General features: G+C 38.7%; 2 protein-coding genes across 23 annotated transcripts in view; one reads left to right on the top strand and one right to left on the bottom strand.

The window, feature by feature from the left end:
- LOC124310057 (tubulin monoglutamylase TTLL4-like) overlaps window positions 1-20,190 on the top strand; it is a 197,804-nt gene that overhangs the window by 38,979 nt on the left and 138,635 nt on the right. For 19 of the 22 annotated variants that reach the window (XR_006909619.1, XM_046773592.1, XM_046773601.1 and 16 more), the window contains one exon: window positions 7,713-7,759. The exons of the other annotated variants lie outside the window; for them this stretch is intronic. The gene's annotated coding sequence lies outside the window, so the exon portion shown is untranslated. The remainder of the gene's footprint in view (window positions 1-7,712; window positions 7,760-20,190) is intronic. 22 annotated transcript variants of the gene reach the window in all.
- On the bottom strand, window positions 187-1,678 carry LOC124310069 (enhancer of split malpha protein-like). The gene has a single exon (XM_046773642.1). The coding sequence runs from the start codon at window positions 1,492-1,494 to the stop codon at window positions 985-987; it is 510 nt and encodes a 169-aa protein (XP_046629598.1). The 5' UTR covers window positions 1,495-1,678; the 3' UTR covers window positions 187-984.

The following is a 20,190-nucleotide window of genomic DNA, read 5'->3' as shown; positions in this document are numbered from 1 at the left end:
AATATACTTTTGAAATTATAATCTATAATCAATTTCTAATGGCAATTTATATTCAAAGGAAATTGGGTATATGTTATAAAAAAGATACTTGGATGGTAAATAAATAAGTAGAGAAATAATATTTTTAGAGAAAATAAAAGTTTAATTTATTTTTTTTTCCACTTGCGGTTGTAATACGATAAAATTGGAAGACGATATGATTTGATATAATATAATCTTAATATTTACATTTAATTATAAAATGTGGCGACTGAATGGTCGATCAATCGAATTATTCCTTCTACAGGATTTTAAAGCCGATATCACAATATGCGTGTGTGTGTGTGTGTGTGTGTGTGTGTGTGTGCGTGTGTGCATGTTACAATATTACAACAATGATGAAACTTAAAGTTAAATAATTCTAACTCTAAAAGTCACGTGTTTAGGTACGAATATCACAGGTGCGAATGAAATTGTCGTCATGCAGAAACAAGATTATACAAAAAATAATCGCACTAATCGCATGAAAGGAATACTTTAACCGTATACGTGTGTTGTACCATGAAAAATGAAAAAAAAAAAAAAAAAAATATTCAGATTTTGAAGGAATTTGTATATCACAAACCTCGACAGTTGTTTTGCAAAACATGCTGTACGAGATCGTGCCCAATAATCGAATCCCGCAAAACGGTTCTCCTCTCTTTCAATTGAGCAAATATCAGATAGACATACAAGTAACAAGTAACTCGAATACGAACAGTAATCGTAACAATAATCGTTTAAACTACTAATCACAGTTTGAAATAATTATCTTACGTCTAAATAAAGTCTTTCTCTCTCTCTCTCTCTCTCTCTCTCTCGTTTTTACTCTCCTCTCTTCTTTCTTCCCGCATCCCGGTTGCACCTCGTTTTTAATCAATGTCGAGGCCAGGATGAGTCTCCTTTTTTAGCTTTCCGCGAAACTGGAACTTGAACCGGAGCTTAAACCCATGGAACCCATCGCACTTAGGCGACCTGCATCTCGGGCTGCTGGTTCTGGGAGAAGGCTCGTTCCTTGTAGCAGAGGTCACTGTCGGCGAGGGAGATCGTCGTCCAGTAGAAGTCGCCGGCGTGGGTGTGGGCGAAGTGAACGGGAACGTAACACTGTCCGGGTACCACGGGAACGACGGTCATCTGACCATCGAGGCAAACGGTGATGGCTGCTCCCTCCTCGGCTTCTTCCAGGCCGGCTAGAAGCCGCTGTTCCAGTGCCTCGTTGGCATTGTTCTGGTTGTCGACCTCCTCGGTGAAGACCTCCACCTGAGGCTGAGCCCTCTGCTGTCCCTTGAGCGATTTGGCGCTCTTCTTACCGCCTCCGGACTTCTTAAGCAGTCTCAAAAGCGGCTTCAGGATCTTCTTTACTCGTCGAGCACTTGAGGTCTGCTTATTGCTGGTCGACAACTTGATGTTGTACAGATTGTCGTTCAGCTCGTTATCGCACTCGAACACGTGGCTGTTGATCGTTGTTGCCGCCATTTTCTTTGTCGTCGTTGTTGTTGTTTTTATATATATATATATATATGTATACTCTCGCACACCGTGTCTCTATATACCGTCACACTTCAGAGCGTTTACTACTGTGTACGTAAAGTTGCGATGTCGTTTTAATTCGCAGCGCGTTTGTTTTTTTTTTTGTTATACCGAATTTTCGTAGCTAGTCTCGTCTCGTCTGAGGCTTGTCAGCGAATGTGCTCTGGTCCAGCCACCCCGCCGGTTATATAGAGCCCTGTGACGTCACGGGGTAGCTGGTGGGGGAGGCAGGTGCGCCTTGGCTGTGGGAACTCTCCGTGTTCCGAGCTTCCCAGGGTCCACGTCGACCATCTGCCGTCGTCCTCGGCTCCCCCCGCGTTCTTCGCTCAAGTCCACCCCGGCAGAGACTCGCCACCCCGTTCGCCCCACCCCCGACTAAATCAGGAGAAAATTCACCCGGGAGCTGATGGCTTACCCGAAGATGGTCGAGGAAGATCCCTTGCTGCGAGTCTCGACACGCTTTCCCCCTACGGCCGAAGAAAGAGACCTGTCGAAACAGGTCGAGGGCTGGACTTTCTTTGGGGTGTTTTCTCGATCCGATTCGAGGGGACGTTCCTTCGACCGTTGGAAATTACATTGCGAATTGACTTTACGCGTGTTCTTTGAAACCAAGAAGAATCGTTCGATGTTAGTGGAAATCACTGACAATCGCTTGGAATCAAATGGCGCAAGTCGTTCAGCGATCGATAAATGGTCTTAATCGATGCTGAGTAGTTTACATGGAATTCTACCTTGTCAAATGCTTGCGTTCACTCTTCCAGTTTAACGAGTGATTTCCAACGGTTCGTCACGAGTCCCTGTGATTCTGTCTAATCCGTGAAGATCAATGGAAATGACTTGGTACAATCACTCGAACGTCAACGTTACCGATGAATCCAAGTGATCGACTTGATCCCCAAGTGAATTCCCGCTCGGTTCAGTACCGCGTTGTTTTCTTCAAGCCCCATGCTTGACCGCTTTTCATACTCCGTGAAGTTGCCAGTACTCGGATCACTTTGGCAGACCCGAGCAGACTTGTCGCTCTCTGCACCATCAGAGAAGAGCTCTTCGAGAATAATTAATCTCGGTCATGCGCTCGGGTGGTTTGCGCCTTAGTTCCAACCTCTCGTAATTAGCCTCCAGAGATATTTTAGTTCTTTTCACTCCCTGTTCCAGTAAGGTTCAGGCAGGTCAGGGACCACTTCGCTGTGCAAGAGGAGTAGAAGGAGGAGGAGGGTGAGGAGGAGGAGGAGGAGAAGCCCTCTTCCTTCGCTTTGGCCGAGGGTCAAACCGACCTTTCTCCATCTACCGATGCCCACAATTTTTATCTTCGAAACTTTCCATGTTTAACATAAGGCGAATGCACCATTTATGGCCACTGTACCATTCATACTCTTGTATAAAAGTTCCGCTCTCCTCAATTCCAACTCTGATCTCTTCAATTACTCAATTCATGCCTCAGATAGGACTTTGAGCAAGTTTTGGACGGAAATTTTAATATTTGGCACACTTTATTGTTCGAAAATTACTATTTTTGCGAATTGCTCGGTACGTTATGCACTGCCGCTTAGTTTTCGATACTCTTTTCTTCGCCGCGCCGCGACGCCGAGGATCGTAAAAACGGTCGACAGTTTTTTTTCACCCAGCGGTAATTATCTTTTTATTGAAATTATCCCACGTCACGGCCGCGTCCCCAACCCGACCGACTCCTGCGGGGGAAAAAAAAACAGTTTTTAAGAACCTGTCCAAGCCTCCGAGGTTTGCCCGAGGTTAGTTTTAGGTTGGGTTTTACGAACGCTTGCGATCTCAAGGATCGATTATTTCTTCACCACTGAGATTCAGGCGGTTGTCATTTTACCGCCGATCGATACGGTTTTCAACGATTTATTTATTTTTATACTTGATATTGAAACGTGAAAAACGTTTCAAATTACCAGACACTCGGTCCTTGAAACGTAACGTCGTTGCAAAATTAAAAAGCAGGTGTAACGAGGGATATTTTTTCACGTCCGGATGTTCTTCGATTGTCATACATTGGTTGGGAATTATTTATTAACATGTGTTCGAAGATCGTTAAAACCGATAGTGAGAAACGATAATAATATTCTCTTCGACGTCGTATTTAGTATAACATATCGATCGATGAGATCATATATTCTTGATTTGAAAGTTGAAAATTTATCGAACTGTTTTACGGTTCGGTAAACACGTTTATTTATCACGCGTGATCAAGTTTCTGATTGACACTCCCACGGCTTGTTATTTGTACAGTTGGTACACGTGGCTCAAGTCGTGGTCGAGAAATTGAATCGTCGAAAGATGCGAGTATATCGAAAAGGATTTAATCTGTCTTACTCAACGTCCGAAACATTGCAGAATCGAATTTGTGATACTGCAAAAAGAAAAAGTAATCGGCTTCCGAATCCTTGAGCTGCCGTGTCTGTCCGTCTGAACTGCATTAAAATGCGCTACGAGAAGTAATCCGGAATATAAATTTGGGCCCGGCTGACCGGCCCGTAAATATTTACAAGCGGTGCATATCCTGCGCAGGGTGCATTTTGGCATGACCGTGCACGGGTTTGCGGGAACCTGTCGGCTCGCATTATGCTGGGGGTCCGTGGGCCCGCAAAAGGTTCGGGCCCCTGCACTCAGGTAAATCACCCTGCCAGCCTTCGGGCACCGGTTTTTCGTTCACTTAATAAACTGCACCGCCTAGGTGCAGTAACAGGTGAATTTGCACTTCTCCCCACAGCTGCGGGTTCGCAAATTTCAATTCAACGATCCTGGTGAGTTCGAAATCAATTCCTACTGCTTATTTTGTCACGAGGTAGTAGTCGTGTTCGTCAAATTAATTGATACTCGTAGGCTTTGCGATGATTGTTATTAAACCGCTAGAAACTAATGCTTTGACATATCAACCTTTCATTTCAAATCATTTTAAGTTAGTTGAACATTAATACAAATCGGACTCGTTCGATTTCTTTCCAAGACGGCCAATTTTTATTTATTTTTTTTCCTCTTTTGCTTTTGGAAAGTTTTTTTCTTGTTTTTTCTTTTACGAATTCACTGAAACAGATCTCGTTGCTTTTTCTTCATTTTTATGGATAATTTTTCAGAGAATAAACACTCATCGACACAGATCTGCTGAAAAAAGAAAAGGAGTCTCGGTCGGATTTTGGAAAATAACTTTTCTCATCTTTCATGCACATGTCTCTTTGTCGCCTCGTCTTGCAGGGAACAAAGCCGTTATTCTAAACTGGGTCAGTACAGCTTTGGTTTCCAGTAACCTGGATAAAATTACGTTTGAAATCGTAGCTGCCCGGGTATTAGATGTCCCGATTCATAAAACATTTACGGGCACCTGACTGCCTCGAATTTCGCATGCCTTTTTTCGCGTTCCAATGTTGTTATAAATTGTAGACGAATAAATGTGTGAGAGAAAAGAGAAACATGTGAAAACGAACGAATGTTAAGAGTATGCAATACAAACCTAATTGCCGCAATGCATGGAATTGTTTTCGATCAATATTTACTCGGGATTGCATTCTTATAGTATTTTTAAGTTCAATGTCTCAGGAGAACTCCAATTACCGATCAGTTTTTATACCATCTGATTTGATCGTCGTTACGTCGAATTTCGGTGAAACGGAACGAATCAAGATGAGGAAGAAAATGTGGAGATCAATGCGAATGGGGCTGGAGTGAAATCTGTGATCGGTAATTCGAACTCTGTTACGGCTCAAGCCTTGACGAAAACTAGAGAGGCCCCTTATTGCCTTTGCTTTTCTCCTCGATTCCTCGGGCGAAGGCGACAGGTACAAAACCGAAAAAGAAGTCCCGGGATGACGTCACCGGCAGGTGCACTTTCGAGTTGGTCCCGGGCTCGCCCGATTCTCCCGCTCCTCGTATCTCTCTTCCTCGCGTAATGACCGATCCGGAGATCGAGAGATACGCTGCGCGGGTTAACCGTCTCCCCCCTCCCCGATTCGGGCCCGGAGATTTGGTTACGCGCCGTTAAGGATGCATGGGACGTACAGTCGGGGCAAAAAGTGTTGAAACCGGAACGTGGCGAAGCAATGGTTCGAGGATGTTGACTGCAAGATCTCAAACAATTTTAAATGATTCAAATTTCGAAGATGTTCAGCGATTTCGAACAATTTTTTTCGTTATTTATACCGATTTCAACCGATCTTCAACCGGTCCCTCACGAATCGCTTCACGTATAGTTTCATTTGCGATTTAGACCAATTTCTATCATTATTTCAACCGATTTCAACCGATTTTTAACCGATCTTTCACGAACAGCTTCACATATAGTTTGATTTGCGATTTCGACCAATTTTTCATCGTTATTTCAGTCCCTTTCAACCGATTTTTAACCGATCTCTTAGAAATCGCAGAAGTGAATAGAGCCCCTTGAATTATTTAATGAAAAAATAGTAAAGTAACGTAATTTCATTGGTGTTGTTGAAAATAACAAGGTTAGAAGTAACACTCGAAATTCAGTAAACAGAAATCGATTTCACGAATCAAAATTACTTTTCTTCAATCAGCTTCAATCAGCTTCAATTTGACCTGCAGTTTCACTCACGTTTTTTGGATCTTCATTTTCTCATGTTTTTATATTTTGTTTCAACGGATTTTCGATCAGACTGTACGTTCTTCTCATAGAAATTCGACGTCCTTGCATTATAGACGATGCACGCGTATCAGCGATCAAGCCGAGTATCGAGATCGGTTCAAGTCACCCGTGTTCGTCACGATAATTAATCGTGAAAAGCGACCTGCACGTGAGTTTCGAGTGTACAAACATGATCTTGGAAAACCTTCACGCAATAAAATCGACCAAAATCGGCGGAGGAGTTACACTTGCGACGATTTGTTTTTTTTTTTTTTTTTCTTCTCTTATGTCGGTCCCCCGTTTGATTACCGGTTCCGCTGGCTTAGCAAAAAAAAAGGAACAGTGATAATTCTTATTCCAAAGCGTATAATATTATCCCTTGGGCGAGATTCGGAATGATGCGATGCGCGATGCGTGTTCTTTTCTTCCCACTGCACGCGCGTAGGATAATAAAAGTGCGCGCGAAGCCCCGGGCGAAAAATAGGATCTCGACTACCGAATTCTCGACTCCTCGTTTTTCATTTTCTATTTTTTTTTTTTGTTTTCTTACATGCTACAACTTCTTCTCGATTTTTACCTCCAACCGTTTCGGTCGAGTATATATATCCGGATAAAGATCTACGTGATTTGAATTTCATCTTCACATCTCGCGTCTCGGTTTTCTATTTTCCCTATTTTAATTCCGCTTTTTCTATCTCTGTCTCTCTCTCTCTCTCTCTCTCTCTCTCTGCTTATCGCGTCTGTTTCTCCCGCTCGATTTTACTTCCCTCTTCTATTTTTCCCCCTTTAGCTTTGGATTATACGCATCCACACGCACACGCGCACACAACCACAAAAAGGGTTAATTTACAGCTATGGCTGGTTTCATCATACACGTACACACAGGTGCCTTTTTCTGCTTATTAAATATCTTTTACACCACCTTTTGGTCTTAATTATTTTCATCACCGTTCTTAGTGTTCGGCTGTATAATTTGATCGGAAATTACACTTCTGTCATTATCATTCTTGCTCGCGTTGTACATAACACTCGCCTATTTATATACGTATATACATATATATATATATATATATGTTTTTTTTTTATCACCGTTCATTCATTCATTCATTCATTCATTCGTTTGAAAGGTCGTTTATTCATTCTCTTTCATCGTCGACATAATCTGTAATATCCTGTACTACTTGCAACACGCATGTTTCCTTTTCTCATGTACTCATTACTCATTATATCAGCTTTCTGCATCGATCGTTGTACGTATAATGAAAGTAATAAGCGAATCCGGTTATTACACTAATTAATTATCCTTCTCTGGCTTTGCCATGCTTGGAATATATGCGTGATACTATGTCGTCTCGATTTTCTTTTGCAATGCCGCATGATTGATGGATATACGTTCATATTCGTTGATAAATGGAAAATTCTCATTTCCTCATCTTTCTCGTTGATATTTCACTGCTCAATTTTACAATTATAACACGCACTGCATCTCGCTTATTATTCTTATTTCACCTTCTTTTACCTTCTCCTTTTTCTGTTTCTAAATTCCGTTTTATTTTCGTTTTAGGTGAGTGCAGTGTTGAGACGATAAGTCTGTTCCCATCACTTATCAAGGTAAGAAACATTTTATTTTCAATACATGCGTTGAACGACACGCGTTGTATGATTTTCTGGGGTCGATCAGGCAATAAGAACTGGGAAAACGTTTGGAGGAAAGCGGGACAAGTTGATGAAAAATGCTTGAATGGTTATAATTTAGAAAGTTCGTCTTACATGACAACAAACATAAATAAAAATAGACATCAGATGGAGATGATAAGATTATTAAAAAAACATTTTAAAAGATAAACAGTTACAAGCGACAGCAATAAATTCATTTGAATTCACAGTTGTCTCTCTCTCTCTAATCTCGATTCTATTAACTTGGACGCTATAAATACTTGATTCGTATAAAAATTGTTCGTCAAGACAAATTTATCAATATCATTGTAGAAACTTCGATTCCGCATCGAATCAAAAGTCGTATTCTTTACAGTGCCAATATATGAGTATTAAAAATCAACTTTCCCCGCTTTTCTGAAAACCCAGACATACAAATTTTCATAGGAAAATAACATTTACGATATAAATACTGGGTAAAAAGCAGAAAAAAAGGTGGGTACAAAATCGCGCTCAGAATGTAGAAAAAAAAAAGAAAAAACAACTTCGATACGACTGATACGCAAAGAAAAAATCTGTTGGCCAAAATTTTGCATTACATAATTATTTTGATCGTTTAACACACATGTCGTATAATTGTATAATCTAACCGAGAAAAAACGAGAAAAAAAAAGAAATAACAACAAAAACCAACGACAAAAAAAAAAAAAATGAAAAAAGGAAATGTATGGGTTGTACAGAGTTTAGATCGTATCTGTATATTTTCGATTCTTCTCCCCGTCTTTTTTCGGGGTAAAAGTAACGTTTATCCGGGTAAATCCCGTGGGCGAAAAACCTTTACGCCCGATCTGGTTTGGCCTAGGTATCAAGACGTGGAAAAAATGTATGTATGTATACATGTATTCCCGTATATTTTACGGTAAACCAAATGCGTGGAGGTGCGGATAATAATGCACGTGCAGGGAGCGAAAAGGGTGAGCCTCAATGGTGGAAAAAAAAAAAATAAAAATAAAATGTGGAGGGAGAATAAGAGAGGAAGAGAAAGAGAGAGAGAAAGGAAAGGGAGAAAAAGAGAGAGAAGGAGAGACGGGAGAATCCTTTGAATACCGCAATAGCCGGGGGGGTTGAGGAGGATTATCGACGCAAAGGTCGCCTCCCACCCTTCCACCCTCGCTTTCACCGTGGCATAGAAATGTTGAAAAGGAGAGAGCCATCCGGGTTCGCCGATGCAAGGAGCCCGGACAATTCGTTGATCCTTTTAAGGGTTCCAACGTCTGTACACATCCATCCATAAATGCGGCAGCGGACCGAAAGGGATGCAATACATATTATTCAAAATCACGAAAATCTTGCCTGGAATTCTTTCTGCGACATAGGTGTATATAATTCCATACATGGTTTCTCTCTCCCTCATACATACATATATGTGTGTGTGTTTGTGTGTGTGTAGAGGGACCATTGAAACGCCTAGATGCATATCTTACCGTCACCGTAGGGTTTGCACCGGGTTCCCTTTTTCCTTTACTTTTCCCTTTTGCTCTCCTGTTTTTCAACCCGCACAAAGATGGGCGCAGAGACGAATCGACCCTCGGACCTCCGATGAGTTTTTCGAAAAGGGTCAAGGATCCACAATGCGAAGAATCTTTCTCTATCTCTATCTCTCTCGCTCGCTCTCTCTTTTTCTCGCTATTTTTCATTCGCTGCATTTACACACATGCACTTTACGCATCTACGCCTAAGCCTGCTACGCGGATAAATGTAGGTATGCACGTGTAAACCTGCAGTGTTCGCGAAAATTGAAACGACCGAAAAGAAAAAAAAAAAAGAAAAAAAAAAAAGAAAAAATCACCGTATAAATGAATCGTTGAACTTGAAACGCCGGTTGTTGCGACGAAAGGACGCATTCAATCCCGACGAATACACGGAGAAAAAGTTTCCCCTTTTTCTTGGCCAAGGGTTGCGATGGTTGAAAAAGAAAAAAAAACGTAAAAAGGTTGAGAAAAGACGGACATAATATTTGCTGGTTTTATTTTTTTTTTTTTTTTCTTTTTTTTTTAACCCTAGATGGAATGTACATACATTATACGTGAAACTCGCAGTTACGGATTTTCAATCTACTGCATATACTAAATTTGCAAGGTATATAAATTGCACACTTGCGCTGTACGCTTGTAATAAATAAGTTAATTTACCGCGATTATCTTGATCTTTTACAATTTAATAAACGTTATTTCGTTTCAATCGGAATCTATAAATCTTAGCACGAGGCGAAGAAATTTTATCATTAGAGTTTATAAAAAGTAGTAAATAATTTCTTTCAATCAATGACAGTGTAATATAGATTTTATAAAATTATTTCGTACAACTTTCACGCTTATATAAGTTATACAATCAATTTATTTCGCATTATATTGTATAAGATAATTTCAAACAACTATCAACACTCTCTTTAATTAATTGATAAAATTGTGGAAATCACTTTTTACACAGCACGGAAGTAATGAGATAATTAATAAATTATCTTCAATTTTATTCTTCGCTAGTAACAATTTTTTCTAACTTGAATAAAACCTTCAAGTTACTTCCTACGCATAAAATCAAAGAATCATTGTAATTACCGACTGTTTAAAAAATAATCGAGATTTCGATCGATAGATCTTATCGGTTTGAGATAACAATCGACCCACCTGCGTGAATTAATATGCACTTGACGTGGAGTATAAAACGCACGTGCATCGGTCTGATTCGTTTTGTGATCGGATTTTGGCCCCCGAACTATGAGGGATCCTTTCTCAACCCTTTCACAGGTGAATTTCACCGCTAAATCCGGTATATTTCATTGTGTGAACCTTCCGCTAACCCCTTTTAACCCTTCTTTCAAAACCACCTTCAGCAGACGGAAAGGGGTTGCCGGCCTGCCGTTCAATGGGTCATCGGATCGAGAAACGGGCAAAAGCGCCGCACGATTGTAATCGTATATTCACTCGCAATTAGCGGAATAATCGTCGGAGACGTTCAATGCAAACGGAACGTTCTTATTGCGTTATTGCATTGAAGTGGCCGCAGTTAAGCGCCGATTTAGTTTCAGCCCTTGTTCGAATGCCGCTACTACTTCCGGATCCAATTATCAAACACACCCGGCACTATTCATTGGCTATTAATTCCTTGATCCTTGTTTTAGTCAAGTATCAATTTATCCGCCTTCGTTGCGGGTTTTTTTTTTTTTTTTCTATGTTTTTTTTACTTCGTACGTGAAAGGAGAGAAAAAGTGTGAAATTTTTTACCCTCTACAATTCGATACAACGAATTTTATGACGCTGAGAAAAACGCTGAACGATGTCAGAATTTTGTTGACGTATTAAATGGTGGGTGGAGAATTTAAAAAATTCATGATGTTCGAAAGATTTGAGTGTATGTTGAAGAAAGCCGGAGGAAAAACAAATAAATCGATTACGAGGTAGGTATAAAGGTGGATTTTGGTTTTGGTAAATTAAATGAATGTTTTTTTTATAGAGTTTGTTATCATGAATTTAGCGGTGTTGAAAAAAAAAAATTTTTAGAATACGGTTAGAATTGTTTATCGTACGATGTCCTCGTATAGCAAATAATTACACAAAAAAGATTGATTTTAGACACGTTGTGCGTTTTTTTTTTTTTTTTTCTTGTCTTCGACAGGTTGTCCGACAATGCGGAAAACCCTTGGAAAATACGTTTACTCGTATTTCGGCAAGGCAAATTAGATGGTGATTTTCGTTTCGATTCCCTAGTTGATTTTGACGTTGTCGTGCATGTCTCGAATCATCCAAGTCCACGCATGTAAAATTCAAAAAAGGGTATAACAGCCCCATTTTGCATGTAATTCTGAACAAAGCAAATCCAACATATTTTCATTAAACGAAAAAATGAAGAAATGGCACGATATCTGCGAAATCGCGATAGTAAATTCGTAGATCTCGTGACATTTCTTTTATGTCCGCGTCAAACGAAAGTTTATCGGAGTGTTTTTGATCGGGATTGATAAGATATTTTGGTGCCCTAGCTTTGTCACAGTTTGTTTACAACTTTAAATAAACTTCGTCACTCTGTACGAATATTAAAATATGAAAAATAATAATTTTCGACCAGAATCATCGAATATTGATAGTATTTTTTTCCCATTTTACATCACCCATGTCGGATTTAGAAATGATCGAATTCCAACTTCAGATTCGCGATTAACGATCTAAAAAAAGAAAAAAAAAAAAACCCCCGAGCAACAAAATTCAAAAATTCAGGTCGAAATGTCGATTGGAGAAATGTGCGACTGTAAAAGTGTTAAATTCGATAACTTCGGACGAAAATATCGTTTTTCGCAATTTTATTCAGCCTGCCGCCGCCTTTTGCATTCCGGACAACTCATCTTACCGCTTCAGGGCGTTTCGGTGCAGGTTCAAACCTGCATCGTGGACCGGCAGATGCATCCTGAGAGAGAATGCAGGTCGAGTTGTTTCCGTACCGAACTTCAGGCGCGGAAATCCGACAAGTTTAAGCTTGCGCTTGTCGCAGGTCCTTTACGTCATAGGCGAAGAAACCAGGACACAAAAGGCCAAAAAAGGGATACGGGAATTGCACAACCAGAACCGATTTTCCAAGTCTTGCGACGCAGACGAATGCATCCTAAGGACACGTGTTCTCGACTTGCAGAAACTTGTCGAGATACCTGCAGTCCAGCACAATCGGCAGCTGGAAACGTTTCTTTGCTGTGAAAGATTTTACCGAGCTACACAATGGAATATTTTTTCCTTTTCTGTTTTTTTCTTTTCTTTTTTTTTTTTTTCTTTACCTTTTTTCGTCGAGTCAAATCTAACTGTTATATATATATGTATATTTATTGCAACAAGGATGTGAGAATATTTTTCAGATCGGAATTCTTTGATCGCTTGCGTTGAGAAAGAGTAGGAAAAAAAAAAAAAAATAAAATAAACAAACAAACTTTACTGGACTTGAAGAAATCATTGTTTGATAATTACTTATTTAATCAATCGTGAAGAATATATTCTTCGGATTATAATCCGAAACAAAAAAAAAAAAAAAAGAAAAAAGAAAACGTTTTGTAATTGATTGAAAGTATTTTGTAAAATTAATCAAACTGTTATCAAATTGAAGAACGAAGATTATTCACGTGCTGTATATTATTTACTTTAAGTATCTGAGAGTATAATGAAGAATTTTTTTTTTCTTTTCACGGTCAAGTTTTCTTTTCCTCCAGGCATAATACTAATCAGTAATTGCATTAAATTAAGAGAATCGCTGTGTGTGAGAAACACTTTTCACAGTGTATATAAATTGAATGAAAGACATTTCTTACAGTAGTTAAGTATTATTATTGTTCCGGTAATTGCATAATGACCACGTTGCAATTTTTATCGCTGTTCAGTTACGGATAATCCAAACCAGTCTTTATACACGCAACACCGATAATACAGTATTGTTAAAAATTTCTCTCAGTGTAAAGACACGAACTGAGCTCTTAGCGACTTCTTCGACAAGTTTGTATAATATAACGTGCATTCTGTTATTATTCACCTGTTTGCGTATCTTTTGTCGTTGAATTTGGCGATCGGATAAAGGGAATAATGGAATCGGATTGATAAAGTGAGATCAGTGTAAATTTGCGGATCAATCGAGGACTCGATAAACATCGAATATCAAATATTGATCGTGCGGATGTTGCTGTAGCGTGTTTAAAAACCGGGGTTAAAAAATCGTCGGGCTTGACGCCGATTTTCAGTCTGGCTCGAGCCAGTCTTCGACCCTTCTCGTCTCGGTCTTTACGCCCGTCCGCATCCAAATGCGGAATTTCGGGGAGAAGCAGGATCCTAAGTAAACAGCAGACGAGATCTTTGCCGATATTTCCCGTCTCCCGATGCAGTGTGCAGCTAAGCAAACATCGCGGCTAGGCGATGCCCTTTGAAAAATGAAACGAAACGAAGGACAGGAAGGAGGAAAAATGCCAAGGAATCGGGAGGGGTTCGCTTTTCCTTCTACCTTTGTATCGCCTCGAAAAGGATTACGCTCATAAATGATATACGAACGTTTTCTCGCTGTGAAAGCCTGCGGCGTAATATATCGGTGACCGGTAGCTTCGTCTTGGTTACCGATTTGTATCGCAGGATTAGCACTGCCGTGTCATCGCTGTATCCTGTCGGTAAAACCTCTCAAAATATCGTATCTCGCTCAGTCAGTCAGAACTGAGACGCGTTTTCTCTTTGTTTTATAGTAAAAGAATGACAAAAAATAATCAGTTTTCATTTAAATCGATTATTTTGTCTCGCAATCTTTTTTTTTTTTTTTGTTTTTTTACTCCCATGAACGATGCGATACAACGTCAATTTACCTGATTAATGTATCAATCATCATCATTTTCTTACTTACGAAGTATTTATTTGATATAATAAGTGTTGGATAAATGAATATTTTCTACTGACGCGACTTGTAAAATGTTTTTTAAGACTGCGTACTAAAATGTGCAAAATATTTGTTTCAAATGCACCGTTTAAAAAAAAAAAAACAACGAAATAATCGATCATTGGTCCGATTTTGGTCGACATATAATCTTCAGTATTTCAGAAAATGTGGAAACTTGTCATCATATGACTAGTGAAGATTTTGGAAAAACTTTTGTAGACAGATTTACATATATTTCTGTTGCGAAACAGCGATTCTAACATCAAGATATTCAAGATAACTTAATGTTTATAATCGAATATCTCTACGTCGGTTGGAAAAATTCTACCTCGGTACTTTTTTTTTTATAGATCGTGAAAGTTCCCATAAGAATCTGTATTCAGATAATTTTATAAGTCAAGTCGTTTGCGAGGAAAAAAAATCAAAAAATCTAGCGATTTTTTTTTTCACGTGTCATTTAAATGGAATGTGGATAAAATAAAATACGCACCTCCAAATATCGATATTAAGAGCTAATGTTTGGCTGAGATATTCTTTTTGAAAAATATTTTTATCGGCACACCCCAATATATATTTTCATGTATGCGTATATATGTATCATCAATGATGTAATAAACAAATGTTTTCCAATTTCGCCCCATCGAAATTCTTTTATTTTTTTGTAAATTCTTCCTCACGACGCCGAGAAAGATTTTACGGCAACGAAACGCCCGCTTTGATCTTTGTAGGTGCGTACGTACCTTCTTGAATTTCAAAGACTCTCACCCGAATCTTGCAAAGCAGTTGCAGAATGGCCCATTTACCGTCCACCGTAATACGCAATAATACAACAATAATAATAATTGTGGGGGCGCAGGGAAATAATTTACAATGAACGAGCCCCGCGGCAATTGTAGCTCGGGATCAACAATTGAGCCTAAGTATGCGTGCATGTGCATAACACACGAAAAGATTGCTCGGCACAGAGAGAGAGAGAGAGAGAGAGAGAGAGAGAGAGAGCTGGTCTTGAATCCTCTCCTCGTTTCTTTCACCTCTCTTTTTATTTCCCCCCATTCTTATCCTTGTTATTATTCTCTGCTTCGTCTTATCCTTTTTCTTATTCTTATTCCTTTTCTTCTTCTTCTTCTTCTTCTTCTTCTTCTTCTTCTTCTTCATCATCTTCTTCCAATCGTTCCTCAGCCTCCGTACGGCTCTTTGACGGTTTCGGGAGTTGTGGGCGGAGCGGTAAACCCATAGAACCGACGAATGGCTTCGGCTTCAGGGGACCCAGGGACCGGGCCCAAAGGAGAATTGATACACGTGCACGACGGGATGAGTCAGAGCCCTTCGGAGGGCCGAGATTACTCCTGGCAGACTGAGGATCGGCCCTTCAGGGCCGCGCCTGAAAATCACCGACGATTCTAAGGCCCAGAAGTTCGGATACCTCATTTTAACAAGTACACTGAGAGAAATTTTTAGTTCCAGTTACCGCGCAGTCCTTAACTATTAATAATAACGAACAGTTTTTTCAACGATAACTGTTTTACTGAATTTTTCTAGATACTGTAACAAATGAAATTTTTCTCAGTGTACATCGTTATCTTTCACTCTTTGTGCGAAATTACGATACGAAACCGATAAACAATTTTCAAATAGTTGATGTTCATTTTACATTAATTGTTTCAACCATATTGTGTCAGTAATACTTTCTTTTCACTTTAATTTATACAGCAATTTTTTCATGAAATTTGAAACTCGGTTAGTATGTGTTGTAGAATAGATTCAATTGCAAAATACTACTAGCACAATAGTTGCAATAATTTTTTCCCTCCTCAATGTATACACGTAACGTTTACGTTACGACTGTGATAAGCTTTTGGCAACTGCTCATGAAGATACCTAGTTTAGGTGGAAAGGTTGAATTCGTACTTGAAGTCAAGTTTTTACTTTGCGAATCGAACCACTTGAAACTACTTCAAGTTTTTCTAATTTGTTCAGCAATCTTGAAGTTGGTTGTGCATTTCGTTTTTACTGAATTTTTACAATTCTTAAGAATTTGTAAAGCTAGTACCGTCATTTTATCTCGACATAATTTTTGGGTAATTTCATTACGAGATCACCTCACGTTCAGAATTTGGCAAATTTTTATACTTTCAAAAGACTCCACTAACACGCATTTTTTTTTTTTTTTAATCATCACATCGTCATCGTTGATCATTAAATTTTCCAAGCTTGGACTGCGATAATGTGGAAAAGAAATCTATTTCAGTGATTTTGTGAAAAATCGTTTCCTCAACCAAAATACATAAAACATCGTGGTGTGAAATCGAACGATATCTGCTAAACGTATAACCACATATGAGCGATTTTTATTTTGTAAATTTTACATTTACAGGACAATCGTTGCTGCCTTTCGAATATATCGATTAGACGAATGCGACTGCGTCGTAAGTTGAAACTAAAAAAAAAATGAGTACCAAGCCGTCGAAATGTTCGATAAACGTGAGTGCAGATTAACGTTGATGGGAAATTCGGCCAAAGTAGAATATTCCCATAAATTCCGGTTCGTACCGCAACTTCGAATTAGCGGATATTGTTTTTTCTAATCTACACGCGGCCCTGGACCCCCTCATCTATCTCACCTATCGTAGCCTCTACCTAGGGGTGAGGATCTCCCAGGGATCCCTAAGAGACCTGCAGCGATGCCTGTTTTCTTTTGTTTTCCGTCCCTTCCCGCCCCCCTGCAGCCCTCGATGCCCATTAGAACACGTGCAACCAGCCGACTACCTACGACGACTGCGCCGCGGCAAGTGCCCCGTCAACGCCCATCAACGCCGTAGGATCTGAACGTACGAGAGGGGAAAAGAAGAGAGGAGAGAAAAAAAAAAAAAAAAACAAAAAAAAATAGGAAAAGGGAAGGAAACAAACGTAGAGAAAAAACTGGCAGTAGGAGATAAAAAAAATTTAAATTACCTCTCGGTCTGTTTGGGGGATCGGCTCGAAATAATCGGAGCTTGCAACTTGTGCACACTTGCATGGGGGGAGGGGGAGGGGGGGGGGGATTCGTGGGCTTGCGGGCGCGTGAAAACCACTTGATCATTTATTGATGCGTCGGAAAAATGCTTAATTTTTTTTTTTTTTTTAACCGTTTCTTTTTTCAAACACTTTTACGCTTTTTTTCTCGAACATATGTTATGTAAACTGCGAAGTAATCGTTTTGGCAGAAATGGGAAAGGTTTGTAATTGAACAGATTCAAGCTTGTTCACAATTGGTATAAACTGAGATCCTTTTTTTTTTTTTTTTTCTTGTGAGCGTAGTTATTCATTTGGACCACGAATATTTGAATACTGATTCTGCCCTGCTTAGGTTATATCAGGATTAACAAGGAGATACATTTCTATTGTGGTGACTGTAGAGACTGTTGAATGTTTTCATTTTTTATCATTATCGAAAAATTCAATTTTGCGACCCCGATCGGAAAATCTATAATATACGTAATAATTTTTTTTTTTCACCATCACTCGTGCTAGGTTTTTTTTTTTTATTTTACACCTTCGTGATTATTCACTTAAATTACCGATGGCGCAACAATAAACTGATGAAGAGGCCATCGTTTAATTATGAAAAAAACGTCTAGTCATCCGAATAAACATGTTCAATGTTAAAATGACTAAAAAATTCGATACTGACAACTATAATCACACTAACTATCCAATTGTGCCACATATTTCTTACAGATTTAATGATATTTAAACCGTTATTGTAACGAACATCCATTTAAATAAAATTATTTAGCATTTAATTATATTATAAATAAGCTTTTCGGTATTTTAACACAATGAATTCTCACCGGATGGGCATTCAATAGAAACCGGTTAAATTTATCTATGGAAAAAAAACAAAAAAACCGTACACACCTTTCTTGTCATACTCAAATCAATGATAATAATTACTTGAAACAAAGAACGAAATTTGTGAATTTTTCCATATGGGCTATTCCGCGTCAACCGGATCAGTCATCTCTCAGATATTTTTTCAATTTGGCATGTGGATTGTGTAGGGGGAGTTAGATTTTTGTGGCAAAGCGCGAATCTCATAATACAAAATTCGATTTTTTATTAACAATAACAAATTACACTCCCATTTTTTTCAAGAATTCATAACTTCGGCAAAAAATTAGATACAATATTTTTTTTTTTCAAATTGTGCGGAAAGCTCCATAGAATTTAAAAAAAAAAACGAAATGGTAAAAAAACGTTGTTATCAATTGTTTATTTAACAATTAATTTTTCAAAGATTTTTAAAACAGTGACTGAGACGAGCAAAAAATCTTTTTAAAATTCTGACATGTTCCTTGAACTGTACTACAACCTGCGAATTAATTCCAGAGGGGTGTTTTTCTTCGTTTTCGAGTAAAAAATCATTAAAGGTGTCGATGCGCATGAAATTGCGGCGCGCCGAGTCTCTACGTTATTTTAGAGTCATTTTCACGATGTAGGACATGATTGGAGAATCTGAAAGTAATACTGTACCTTCACAAGGCCTGCTCAAAGCGATAAGTGAAGTTTCAAGAATGTGTTTTTCACCCTTTTTTTTATTACAGAGATTCAAAATTTGTTATGACGCATTATGATTCACGCATGAATTACGGACACAGGTCAAGGGTTGTTCCAGGATATGGAATACCTGCACCTGTGCATGCGTCACCTAAATCCTTCATTATCCAGGTAATACGGGTCACCACCTCGATTCCACGAAGTGGTCATTTGGTCATTCTATTCTTCAATCAGTTGAAGACACGTCACCAAATGTCAAACAATAGAATTCAGGCAAATAGATTCGCTAAAATCAGGTACACTGAATTGCACCTGCATTATGTTAGCCCCATAAACAATTGATAACAACTTTTTTTTTACCATTTCGTATTTTTTTTTAAATTCTATGGAGCTTTCCGCGTAATTTGAAAAAAAAAAAATATTGTATCTAATTTTTTGCCGAAGTTATGAATTTTTGAAAAAAAATGGGAGTCTGATTTGTTATTGTTAATAAAAAATCGAATTTTGCATTACGAGATTCGCGCTTTGGCACAAAAATCCAACTCCCCCTACACAATCCACATGCCAAATTAAAAAAATATCTGAGAGATGACTGATCCGGTTGACGCGGAATAGCCCATATGCATATGCGTTTTCGATTCTTGAGTGTTTTCTTTTGTTGTGTTAGTGCGAGCGCGTGTTTGATATTTGAAAATAAAGAGGCCGTGAAAAATTCTTAACTAATAGCTGGAATAGAACGTTCAGAGGTAATGGCTGCGAATTTTGTCGGAATCGCAATATTTAACAGATCCGATTCGTGTGTGGTATGTTGAATTTCTTTCATCCGTATAATTTGACTTAACTTCTATTTTCTCTCACACCGCAATTGATATTTAATTAAACCGAGTCGGTCGGTCTATCACTCACGCGTTACGTCCGGCTAAATATTTTCATACACAGATGGTGTAATGATGCAAGCCGCGATCTCTGCTCACCGCAAAAACTTAAATCTATGAAAAGATCGCGTGCGTATGTCTCTTCTTTTCTCCTTCTTATCTATATATATGTATACGCGATCATTAATTTCTATCCACGTTTCTTTTCACGCAACATGTATATTTTTTTTCCATCAATCTCTTGCTTATCGTTAAGAATTGGTATCGTTTCTCAACAGCGTCGCGAAGGAAGAAGAAAAAAAAAAACAAACAAAAAACTGTTACAAAAAACTATTCGATGCTATTATAAAGCGATTTTCTAAGCATCTCTGCCGAAAAATTGGTTTCATTTTCCATTCTTTCGCGTTTTTTTTTTTTTTTTTTTTTATTCCTAAAACTTCTTCTCCATTTATTTGATCGTTTTCACGTCGCTTTTGAGTTTCCTGTCATTTGGGTTTTAGAAAAAACGTGTCGTCAGCTTTTCAGCAG

The sequence above is a fragment of the Neodiprion virginianus genome, chromosome 1 (assembly GCF_021901495.1).
Source record: "Neodiprion virginianus isolate iyNeoVirg1 chromosome 1, iyNeoVirg1.1, whole genome shotgun sequence".
Taxonomy (NCBI): domain Eukaryota; kingdom Metazoa; phylum Arthropoda; class Insecta; order Hymenoptera; family Diprionidae; genus Neodiprion; species Neodiprion virginianus.
This window is presented reverse-complemented; position numbering and strand designations above follow the sequence as displayed.

Excerpts from the sequence above, each read along its gene's own strand:
- LOC124310069 (XM_046773642.1), bottom strand. The coding sequence starts at position 1,494 with ATGGCGGCAACAACGATCAACAGCCACGTGTTCGAGTGCGATAACGAG.